Raw genomic sequence first — 12,963 nt, 5'->3', positions numbered from 1 at the left:
ATGCCATGATCTTCATTTTCTGAATGTTGAGCTTTAAGCCAACTTTTTCACTCTCCTCTTTCACTTTCCTCAAGAGGCTTTTTAGTTCCTCTTCACTTTGTGCCATAAGGGTGGTGTCATCTGCATATCTGAGATGATTGATATTTCTCCCAGCAATCTTGATTCCAGCTTGTGTTTCTTCCAGTCCAGCATTTCTCATGATGTACTCTGCATATAAGTTAAATAAGCAGGGTGACAATATACAGCCTTGATGTACTCCTTTTCCTATTTAAAACCAGTCTGTTGTTCCATGTCCAGTCCTAACTGTTGCTTCCTGACCTGCATACAGATTTCTCAAGAGGCAGGACATGAATATTTATAGCAATGTTATTCACAAGAGCTAACAGATGGAAACAACCCAAACATCCATCACCTGATGAAGGGATAAAGAAAATGTGGTACAAAACAAAATTATTCCACATATCAGAATATTATTCAACCATAAAAAAGAATGAAGTATTAATACATGCTAAAACATGGATGAATTTTGAAAAACATTATGCTAATGTGAAGGAAATCAGTCACAAGAGACCATATATTGTTTGATTCCATTTATATAGAAACAACAATAGATTAGTAGTTGCACAGGATTGGGGGATGAAGGCACTGGGGATGACTGCTAAAGCATAGGGAATTTGTTTTGAGTTGATGAAACTGTTCTATAATTGACTGTGGTGATGATCACTCTTATCTGTGAATACACTTAAAATGACTGAATTGTACAATTGTGCACTTTAAATGAATGAGTTGTATGTTACATGAATTATATCTCAAGAAAACTGCTATTTTTGGCACTTTCCTGGTGATCCAGTGCTTAAGACTCTGCACTTCCAATACATGGGGCATGGGTTTGATCCCTGGTCAGGAACTAAGATCCCACAGTCATGCAGTGCAGCCGAAGGAAAAAAAAAAAACTATTATTTTTTTTTAATGATAAGAATATGTTCAGTTCAGTCGTTCAGTCATGTCTGACTCTTTCAGTTCAGTTCAGTCGCTCAGTTGTGTCCGACTCTTTGTGACCCCATGAATCACAGCACGCCAGGCCTCCCTGTCCATCACCATCTGCCGGAGTTCACTCAGACTCACGTCAATCGAGTCAGTGAGGCCATCCAGCCATCTCATCCTCTGTCGTCCCCTTCTCCTCCTGCCCCCAATCCCTCCCAGCATCAGAGTCTTTTCCAATGAGTCAACTCTTCGCATGAGGTGGCCAAAGTACTGGAGTTTCAGCTTTAGCATCATTCCTTCCAAAGAAATTCCAGGGCTGATCTCCTTCAGAATGGACTGGTTGGATCTCCTTGCAGTCCAAGGGACTCTCAAGAGTCTTCTCCAACACCACAGTTCAAAAGCATCAATGCTTCGGCACTCAGCCTTCTTCACAGTCCAACTCTCACATCCATACATGACCACAGGAAAAACCATAGCCTTGACTAGACGGACCTTAGTCAGCAAAGTAATGTCTCTGTTTTTGAATACACTATCTAGGTTGGTCATAACTTTTCTTCCAAGGAGTAAGCATCTTTTAATTTCATGGCTGCAATCACCATCTGCAGTGATTTTGGAGCCCCCAAAAATAAAGTCTGACACTGTTTCCACTGTTTCCCCATCTATTTCCCATGAAGTGATGGGGCCAGATGCCATGATCTTCGTTTTCTGAATGTTGAGCTTTAGGCCAACTTTTTCACTCTCCACTTCCACTTTCATCAAGAGGCTTTTTAGTTCTTCTTCACTTTCTGCCATAAGGGTGGTGTCATCTGCATATCTGAGGTGATTGATATTTCTCCCGGCAATCTTGATTCCAGCTTGTGTTTCTTCCAGTCCAGCATTTCTCATGATGTACTCTGCATAGAAGTTCAATAAGCAGGGTGACAATATACAGCCTTGACGTACTCCTTTTCCTATTTGGAACCAGTCTGCTGTTCCATGTCAAGTTCTAACTGTTGCTTCCTGACCTGCATACAGATTTCTCAAGAGGCAGGTCAGGTGGTCTGGTATTCCCATCTCTTTCAGAATTTTCCACAGTTTATTGTGATCCACACAGTCAAAGGCTTTGGCCTAGTCAATAAAGCAGAAATAGATGTTTTTCTGGAACTCTCTTGCTCGATTCTTTAATATGATCCAAAAGCTAACCTATGATAGCTCTCAATGCCCAAACATAGAACACTTTGAACAACATAATAATATAGCAGTACTGAATGAAGTGAAAAGAGTGGGAGCAAAAGAGCTGACCTAAAAAAGTGGGGAGTGACAACATAAATGAATCTTACATGAATTTTGCTAAGCCAAACCCTGGCAATACACATAATTCCATGTGACATTCTGAAAAGGGTAAAATTACAGAAAGAAAACATATCAGAGGGTGCATCAAAGCAGGCTGAGCACAGCCCTTAGTAGGCAGCCATTGCTGTGCCTTATTACTCTGCACTCTGTTACCAGGCAATAGGTCTTACTCAGCCATTGTTCGATGCCTCAGGGTGCCCCTCCCACAAGCAACCAACTGTCAATAAGTGACCATTAGTTGTCCCGCTCAGCTAGTGTTCAATGCTGCAATGGGCCCTGCCTACAAGTAACTGTTAATAAGGGACTGTTAGGGAAGTGATTCAGCCAAGGCTCAGTGGTGTGGCAGTCATCAGGTGGTGAGTGAGGTAAGAGTCAGACTCAGGTCTTCTCCTTGAGGCCCTCCAGCTCATCCAGCCTTGGGTTGAAAGGCCCAGGGAACAGAGTGGGAACTATGTTCTGTAGGGCCCCAGAGCCCTTGCTAAGGCCCTTCACTAGGTATTGGCACAGGTATTGAGGTAGCAGTGACCCTCTCCCTGATCCCTGTCTCTGAGACCTAATAGCAGTGGCTGTCTGTTTTGGTCACAGTCTCTGAGACATGATTTTCCCATTTAGGCACCCTGAATAGATTGAGGGCCAGTTGGGCTGGGTGCCTCACTCCCTCGGGGACGACAACTGGGTAGGGTGTGGGAACCTGGCCTGAAGGAAATACCAACTGAGATCTGCCTCCTCTTAGCAAGGACTGGGACTTTGGAGGGTGAAAGCTATGCCTTGGGATTTTACCCTTTCTTTCAGGACAGAGAATAACATTCGTTTGGTAGAGATTTACAGGAACATCTGCCATGACCTGACCTCAAGAAGATCCTACAGCAAGAAAATTTGCAACAACCACACCCATCCCTCACCTTTTGCTTTTAAAGGGGCTTGTCGAAAGTTTTCAGTAACTTTGGGATTCTGAGGGCATCAGTCACCCATCTCTTTGCATGAATCTGTAATAAGCCTTTCTCTGTACTAAACTCTATTTTAGTATTGATGGGCCTCACTGTGTGTCGGGCAGAGACTTGTGATTCATTAACAGGTTGAATAACCATGGTTGTGTTAGGCAGTTAGAATAGGAAAAAGGAGTCCAAAATGGTGGTGGCTAAAAGACAAAGAAAGGAAAAAGCCCATGAAGATGGAACAAAAGAAAATCTGCAGATGGAGTGAGAACCTCAGGTGAAACAAACAGCTCTCCTGGCTAGCCCAGTTTACATAGGGAAGGCTCAGGGAGAGGAGACAAAACATATAAAAAGAGGAGCCAAGATTGAGGCTCTCTCCTTTTTGGGTCAGCCCACCCTCATGCCTCGAGGATGTACTATCTTTTGTTTGCCAAATAAAACTGAGCTGTAACTGAGCTGTAACACAGGTCTGCCATTTCAAATCTTTGCTGTGGCGAGACAGAACCAAGGAAATTACACACTCCCCCCAACATATCTGGTGCCTGAAATCCGACATGTCTCAGATTGAACCTGGCTGAAACAACCCCAGCTCAGCCCCAGCGAGCAGAGACCAAGCACAGCAGAAGCCCAACTTGGTGAAAACTCACATGGTGGAAGCTGAATGCAAAGGAAACCCAGTGCAGTGGAAGTGACAAGAAGCCTAGCGTGCTGGCAACTGGGACAAGAACAAAGAGCAGAAAGCTCATGTGGCTCAGTGTCAGATTCCAGAAGACCTCCAGTTAAGGTAGGAGGTTCTCACCCCTATGTCTGGAAGGACATATGGCTAACAAAATCTTAATTCCTTTACAATCTCTCGTTTCTTGTTTCCTCAAACCCCCTGAGAACAGACGAGCAGCAGTGGGTGCAATTGAGGGACTCTGGCAGGGGATACTCCCCAGTGTGTCCCAAAGGCTCTGCTGTGTCCTGCACCCTAGTAGCTGTTGCCCAAGTGGGTGAGGGTTCTTCTGTCCTTAACCTCCTTTGTGCCAAGGATCAGGCCAACAAAAATTGTGTGCACAGGTCAGGTATATAGCAGATTTTCCAGCGAGTTTTGAAGGGTTCCTTGGCACATTTTTCCCACTGCTTTTTCCTCCCATCCTTCAGTTTCTCTCTCCATCTATGCCACTGTTTACAAAGTATAGAGCAGGTCACCATCTTTCCATTTCTGAAAGTTGTGTTTGAAACTGTTTACCTAAGACTGGGACTCAAACCCACTTGGCAGGTACTATGTGCTATGCTCAGTCACTCAGTTGGGTTCTACCAGGACTTGAGCAAGGCCAAAGCCCACGGTGCCTGGTTTCAAGACATAATGAAGCTCAGGTTCTTGATATCTTATTGCAACAAGAATTCAGTGAGAGACACAGCAATAGGTAAGAGGTAGATTTGTTTGGATTCAGAAAGCAGCACAGTCCACAGTGTGTGCCATCACAGAGGGTGAGTATGGCAGCCATGAAATGTGTGGTTAGTTTTGTGAGCTGGGTGATTTCATATGCTAATGAGTGGGAGGATCATTCCAACAATTGGGGAACCACCCAGTCCTTGGTCTTTTGATAGTGCCTTAGAACTGTTCTGGTGCCTCTGGGTATGTTATTTAGCTTGCAGATTGAGGATCAAGGTTTAGTTAAATTTGACTTGTCTGCTATCTTGGACCCATTTGTTTTTAATCATTTTATGCTATGCCCTTGGGCTATGTTATTCTTTCAAAAGTTGTGCCCTGCCCCCTTCAGTCCTGTTTCGTGCTCTTTTCATGAGCCCCATCTGGGCCCACAATATTGCGTCTATAATCTTCTGGAAGGACAACCAGAAAACAGCTGGCCCTGGGGAGGGAAATACTGTATAGTATCCAATCCCTCTAGAGAGTCAGGCCTTCATCTTCCATGTTTCCTACATGCGTGACAACAGCACCTCTCAATGGACCTGCTAGGGTGGGTGACAGGCACACAATACCTGCCAGAAGTCCATCTGTTGGTGGCATCCCTTCAAGGGCAATTGGGCTTCCAGGGACAATGTTTATCACTTTGGGAGTTAGCCCTGCAGGCTGTGTGGGCCCAAACCCTTACCATCCTTCTCCTAAAGTTACAAACATACCCTCAGATCAAATCTCCACTCCACTTTTATGGAACATATGGTCTGTTGCCTATTATCAATTTGTCCTTAAGCCACTTACTAACTCCTACAACCAGGACCCTGCCCCTTTGTAGGCAACATCGCCCCACCAAGCTTATTATTAAAATTTCTTAATGCCCCTAACAGGACCAGTTAACCCACTCATTTGTCATTACTTCTGTTATTAGCTAAAGTGGGTCTATTACAATGAAATGTTTACCATTAGAAACACCCTAAACTGCTCTTATTGAGGACTAGAGGAGGAAATCAGTGAGGAAATTATACTATCTCAGAGCAATAAGAGGATAAGGCTCATGGCTATTTTGCCAGGTTCAGTCGCAGGCCACAGGCTTGGATTGCTTTACATCATGGTACCTGTTTCCATCTGTGGTGGAGAAACTGGCAATGAGTTAAGATTACAACCCCTTAATCCTACCCAGCAGTAGTCATGCTAGCTACCTTAGGAATGCCCAACTCCAGCCTGGGATCCCAGGAGGTCGACCTGCCTCGACCTGCCTAGGGATCTGGTCCCTGGGAGGTTGTCACACCTCAACCTGCTCAGGGATCCGCCAGTCCAGGGGTCCCAGGAGGTCGACCTGCCTAGGAACCAGGTCCTCAGGAGGTTGTCACACCTCAACCTGCTCAGGAATCTGCCAGTCCAAGGGTCCCAGGAAGTCGACATGCCTCGACCTGCCCAGGGACCCAATTCTCAGGAGGCTGACTTGCCTCAGCCTGCCCAGGGATTTGATCTCCAGGAGGCTATTATGCCTCAGTCTGCCTGGGGATCTGCACCTGACCCAGGGATGCCCAGCTCTCAGGTTGCAACAGTACTGCGTAGGATAAGCTTCAGAAAAACTCACCCCTAAGGAAGTCCACCCATGGAAATAGAAGGAAGCCTATTAATTGTGGGAATGTGCCTGGTCTCAGCAATAACTCAGGAGTCCAACAAGAACATCATTGCCTTTCTGGAAAGTCTGAAAAAGGCCCTCCAAAAGTTTACCAATATGGACTTAAAGACTCTTACAAGGGACAGGTGATTTTAAAGGACAAATTCCTTTCCCAAGGTGCATCAGACATCAGGATAAAGTTATAACAGCTGGAGAAGCAGGACCCTGCTGCCTCTTTAGATGAGATGGTCCAGACAGCCACCAATACCTTTTAGAACAGGAGAGGGAGGCCAAGGCCCAGGAAAGGGAGAAAAGGAAAGAGACAGGGCGTGCCCAGATGCTGGCCGCCCTTCAGGGAAGCCCTATGGCAAACCCCGAGTACTTGAAGGACAAGGCATGAGGTAAATGCCTAATCTATATACAGGCGGGACCTTGGGCCAAAGAGTGTCCAAATCGTGGCAAGTCTCCTAAAATGGCTTGCTACAAATGCTATCAACTGGGACTCTGGACTGTACACTGTCCTTGGGACCCAAGAGCCTCAGGGTTAAGGGCCAAGCTTTCCCTCACGATGGTTGTTTGACAGGACTGAAGTGGCTCACTCCAGCCAGCCCACCGGTCACAGATAACCTTCATGGGGCTGGAGCCAAGGGTGCGGCAAGATGTGGCAGGTAGAGCCGAGAATTTCTTGGTTGACACAAGGGCTACCTACTCTGTCCTGACCTCCTACTCTGGAGCCTTCTCCTCCCAAACCTGTACCATTTTGAGTACTACAGGAAAAACAATTACAAAAAGATTCACCTGAGCATTTCTTTGTTGCTTGGATGGACAAATATTTTCCCACCAGTTTCTGGTGGTCCCTGAGTGTCCTACTCCCTTATTGGGAAGAGATCTTTCTCTGCTTTCGAAATCTTGCAGCTATTGCAGTCCTGATAGAAGATGCTTTAAAACTCTCTCTTGGGGGCAAACTATTTTTACCAGCTACCAAATGAAATAACTCCTGAATGGCAGAAGCCATTTATAGATGTCTGATCAAAGGATCCGCAGATATCAAGTAGTGCTGATGGAAAATCCAGGCCTCACTATATCTATCCCCTTGTGAGGTTCTTAACCCAGCCATCCTCCTGTCTACCCTCAAGGGCTCTCTCCCTTCACTCTTGCCTAGAATCTTTGGACCGTTGTTCAAAACGCCGAGAGAGATTGTCAGAAGATTTTCTGACCAATTCTCAGCAAATCTGGCACACTGGTGGAAGCATCTTTGTCTTGGATGGAAAAAGAAGAGCCAGATATGCAGTAGTCTCCGATTTTGAGATCACAGAGGCTAAACCTTTGCCCCCGGTACTTCAGCCCAATTGGCTGAGCTCATAGCCCTGATTCAAGCTTTAGAGCTGGGAAAAAGAAAAAGAGTAGTCATTTACACTGACTCCAAGTATGCCTTTCTGGTGCTACATGAACATGCTGCTATTTGGAAAGAAAGAGGCTACTTGACCACCCCAGGGTCCCAAATCAAGCATGGTGATCAAATCCTTAGGCTCTTGGAGGCAGTCCATCTGCCCACTGAGATTTCAGTCTCCCATTGCAGAGGACACCAAAAGGGGAGCATGGAAGTGGCACAAGGGACCAAGCAGCCAATCAGGCAGCTAAGAGAGCAGCATTACACAACAATGACCTAGTAGGGGCTGCCACCTTAGTTCCACAGACTAATTTGCCAGAAACTCCTTCATATATTGAAAGTGAGACTCTTAAAGCTAAGAGTGAGGGCTTTCAAGAAGATGATATGGGGTGGTTCCAAAAGGAGGGACTCCTTGACTCTTTTTTCTGCCTGGGAACCTCCAGTGGAAGTTGGTTAACTCCTTACATGCCACCACTCATTTAGGGGAGAAGGCCCTCCAAAGATTACTAGCAAGGTCCTTCAGAGGAACAGGCCTCCAAAATGACTATAAGTCAAGTGGTCTCCTCTTGTCCCACTTGCCACTTAAACAACTCCAAGGAGCTAGAAGACTCCAGCCTGTCCAACAGCGTGGGACATACCCAGGAGAGGACTGGCAGATGGACTTCACCCAGATGCCAGTTTCTCAAGAGTATAAATACCTACTAGTCATGATAGACACATTCACAGGGTGGATTGAAGATTTTTCCACCTGGACTGAGAAGGCTGAGGACGTAGTAAAAAAAAAAAAAAAAAAAAAAACTGCTCCATGAAATCATTCCAAGATTTGGTCTGCCCAGGTTATTACAAAGTGACAATAGGACATCATTTACTTCTAAGGTCACCCAAGGGGTCTCTAAAGCATTGGGCATTACTTATTACCTCCATTGTGCCTGGAGGCCTCAGCCTTCAGGAAAAGTAGAAAGAGCCAACTAATTCTTAAAGTCACCAATAACAAAGATAACCCAGGAGACTTCCCATGAATGGAAGGAGGCTTTACCCATATTGCCCCTAAGGAAAAGGTTGGTCTTAGCCCTTATGAGATCCTATATTGGAGACATTTTGTTTTATATCAATGACCTCTTCCTAGATCCAGAGGCTCAGACCCTCTGGTCTTACACCATGGCCACTGGGCAATTCCAACAAGAAATACCCTTGTGGGGTGTCAACCAGGACCCAAAAGATTCTTAAGAGCCACCACTATATGCTCCAGGGACTCAAGTCCTAATTAAAGTCTGGAAAGATGGGTCCCCAAAGGCTCAACTCCAGCCCACATGGAGGGGCCCCTACCCTGTAATACTTTCTACCCCCACAGCAGTCAAGGTACCAGGGCACAAATCCTGGATTCACTACTCACGAGTCAAGCCATGGAAGAAAACAGAAGAGGGCACTCAGTACACCTGTGAGCCCCTGGGAGATCTGAGATATCTATCCAGGACTACAAATGAGTGTCATTCTAATGAACATTCTCAATTTAAGTTTCCAGGAATAAGATTTCTCAGAATAGCTCTAAAGAGCCAACACAGCTTGACAGAGGTTGTACTCCAAAATAGATAGAAGACAGATTTCCTGATCCCTGAACAAGGAGGGACTTGAGCCATCTTGAATGAGACGTGTTGTTGCTGGGTAAATACCTCCAGCCAAGTTAAAGAAAGTCTCACAGTCCTCAAGAAAAACATTCAGATCCTATGGGATCTCAACGAGCTGGAGAGTCCTCAAGGTGGCTATAATCTCTCTTTGGGGGATCCTTTTCCTGGCGAAGTGGAATTTGGAGTTGGCTAATGCATCTATTAACCCATGTTATCACCATATTAATGCTGCTTATGATTGCTCCATGTATTAGCAATTGTCTAACCCATTTTGTCTGCCCGGGTCAACAAGCTACAACATGCAATGCCAGTTCAACAAGGATATAGAAAACTACACCCAACCACAGAAAATAGCACTCACCCTTAGATGGACACTGCTGTAAGGACTCTGAAGCTTGAGACTAGCAAGAGAGGGAGGCCCAAAGCCCCTAGTCATCCCAGCTCAGCAGGAAGTAGCCAGAGAGACCTCAACACCCCTATTCCCAAGGAACTGGGCCTCCCATCTCTTGAGGGGGAAATGTTAGGTAGTTAGAATGGAAAAGAGTCCAAAATGGCAGTGGCTGAAAGACAAAGAAAGGAAAAAGCTCGTGAAAATGGAACAAAAGAAAATCTGAGGACCAGAGTGAGTACCACAGGTGAAACAAACAGACCTCTAGCCCAATTTACATAGGACAGGCTCAGCAGAAGGAGACAAAACATTTTTATAAAAAGAGGAGCCAAGATTGAGCCTCTGTCCTTTTTGGGTCAGCCTGTCTTCACACCCCCAGGAGGTACTATCCTTTGCTCACCAAAGAAAACTGGGCTGTAACAAAGCTGTAACACTGATCTGCCATTTCAAATCTTTGCATTGAGACAGAACAGAGGAAATTACACACTCCCCCGACAGTTGGGAATAAAACAAATATCCATACTGATATAAATAAATGATGTTATAAATAAATTTGGGGAATGAAAATCTTCCCTTACAGAAGATTTCCAATTAATAAAGAAGAAAGAGGTGAAATATTAAATCACCAACTGGAATACCACAGTAATAACTGTTGCATGCAAGATCCACCAATGAAAGGTAAAATTAGTGGCCAAAACTCTAAGTAGGAAGAGTATATCTGCATAACCTCAAAGGTTCTCAACCCAAATTTACTACTAAATGTGGCAGTTTAAAAATATCACCCTAAATTTGAGATGCAGCTTATTTCTGCCCCCACTGAGTGGACTGGACTTTGTAACCAGTGTATACACTGGACTTCTAAGCATAGATTGGAAAGGGAAAAATCCTAAACATAGTGGAGAAACTCGTCAGACACGACCTTAATGAAGTAACCAAGGCTAATATAAGTTATGTTGATAATCATGTGTCTCCTCATATACAGGAAGGACACATCCTCTCTGAGATATTTCTAAAAATCTAAAACTTTAGTCCAATCAGGAGAAAATATCAGACAAAGTTAAATTCAGGGACAATCTTCAAAATATGTGACCACTATTCTTCAAACATCTGAAGGTAATAAAAGACAAAGACCAAGAAACTATTATAGGTTGGATGAGACCAAACAGATGTGATGACTAAACATACTGTGGTATCCTGGATTGAATCCTAGATCAGTAAAAAGGACATTAATGGAAAAACGAATAAACTCTGTAGTTTCATTAGAATTGCACTCATATCACTTTCTTAGTTTTGCTAAATGTACCACGGTTTTGCAAAATGTTAACAATTAAGGGAAACTGGGTGAAGAGTACATGGCACCAACCTGAGCAACTTAAAGTTATTAAAAAATTTTAAACGACGTTGGCCGGAAAGACTTAACTACATATACTTTTATGAAAAGTGCATCATAAACTAACAGGCTCATATGATTATACTGTGTTTAAAATGTCATGAGAATGCCCACGTAAAAGAATATATATTTGGTTCCAGGGAAAATATAGTTGGTTTGGAAAGATGAGGAAGTGCTTTCTTCCTTAAGTTTAATGTATGAACAGTTTCGCATATATGAACAATTTTTATTAATACTGAACTGCTAGGTCGCTTTTTTCCTCATTCCAGAGAACAACTCTGCTGCTCACAGATATCATTTTAGTTTACATAAATTTGCTGTCTAAACTGCTAGAAGATAAGTTTATCAAAACTAAAATAACATCTGTTCACTTTCATAAATAAAATTCAGGTACCACTTGATGTGTTTAGTCAAAAATGCACACTGCTTTGACATATATCTATGGGACACGGACAGAATCCAGGGTTCAGGTAGCAGGAGTGAGTATAACAGATAGCAATCTCTCAGTTCAGTCAATAACGCAGAAACTCTCCAGCTGATTTCTAGAGTGGGCATGGTGTATATTTGGAAAGAATCTTAAGAAACATACTGAACAATTTATGTGCTGGAACTCATCCTAAGTGCTTTTACAAGACAAACATTCTGGATCTTCATAAAAACCGTTAGTTAGGTACTGTACTACTATTAGCTTACTTTTACAATTTAGGAGTGAGGCATGCTTGTATAGGTAGAGCCATTTTTCCAAAGCAAACTACCAGGAGCTCAATTCCAGCTCTCTGCTACCGCACCGCGCCGCGCCGCTCCCTCCCTCCCTCTGCGCATGTGCATCCCCGCCTTCTCCGCCTGGCTCGTCCTTCCGCGGCCTCCAGCCCCTCGTGGGAAACAATCCCTGGCCTCCAGGTCCACAGGCGAGGGAGCTGCGGGTGAGCCCCGGAGGGTGGGGGCGAGGGCCGAGCGGGCTCCGCGCGGCTGGGAGAGCCGGCCGAGGCAGCGGTGCCGGGTGGTGGGTTGGAGCCCCGCGAACACTGCGCGACCCCGGGAGTCTGCAGCGTCTGCAGAACTGAAGGGACGGCAGGCGGGGGCGCTTCTGCCTTAAGGGGCCAGAGTCCCGTGTGGGAACGCGGCCTCTCAGGCTCACTCGGTCTGCAGGTGTTCCGCCCCTCAGCGGAGCGGGCGGCGCTGTCCTGTGGCCGCGGGTGGGGAGTGCGCGTGCGTGAAGTGTGCGCCGGGCCCACGGGGGTGGGGGGCGGGCGGGCGGGTAGGAGGTAGGGGAAGAGCGATTGCGCCTGTGTGACATGTTTGTGCGCACTTCACGTAGTGACGTTTGCGTTTCTCCTGCGCCAGGCTTACGGGGAGCCGGGAGGCTATAGACCATTGTCTCCTGCAGGGCCCCGAAATAAATGAATTTCCAGGACCAAATTGCCGCGGAGAGACTTGGTTTTCTTATCTGTAAAATGCAGACCTCTATAGTGCTTGCCGCTTTGGGTTGTTCTGAGCGCCCACGTTTTGTCAGCTGCTGTTGTGTTTGTTCTGTATAGGCGGCTGGAGCTTGGGCCCCTCAGTTAAGTCGTTTGTGAAATGGATTGGGAGGGGCTGGACCACCTAGCCACCAAAGCCTTTTCCTGGCTCTGTTAACATTACTCGGATCCTAAGTTATTATTTGTTATATCTTCATTTGTTATTTGTTGTATATAATCATGACACGGTGTCCTGAAGCCATCGAAGGCTGTGTGATGGGACAAATTTAAGAAGAGAGAGGTGAGCTGGAGATGAGCGGGGTGGACACACAGGCTACACAGGAAATGACACCGCTTTAGAAATTTGTGAAGCCATGGTTGGGGTTGAAAGGCTCACCAGCCATAGTTAAAATTCTGTCATTATCCGTCC

At 45.4% G+C, this 12,963-nt stretch overlaps 1 protein-coding gene across 1 annotated transcript in view; it reads right to left on the bottom strand.

Annotated features, from left to right (window-relative positions):
- Positions 1–6,078, bottom strand: part of LOC138087737 (zinc finger protein 33B-like) — a 48,982-nt gene extending 42,904 nt beyond the window's left edge. The window contains 1 exon segment of the mRNA XM_068983079.1: positions 5,945–6,078. Coding sequence (XP_068839180.1) covers positions 5,945–6,078 — 134 coding nt within the window.
- Positions 6,079–12,963: the final 6,885 nt, after the last annotated feature.

This window comes from Capricornis sumatraensis, chromosome 10 (genome assembly GCF_032405125.1).
Source record: "Capricornis sumatraensis isolate serow.1 chromosome 10, serow.2, whole genome shotgun sequence".
In the NCBI taxonomy this organism is placed as follows: Eukaryota; Metazoa; Chordata; class Mammalia; order Artiodactyla; family Bovidae; genus Capricornis; species Capricornis sumatraensis.
This window is presented reverse-complemented; position numbering and strand designations above follow the sequence as displayed.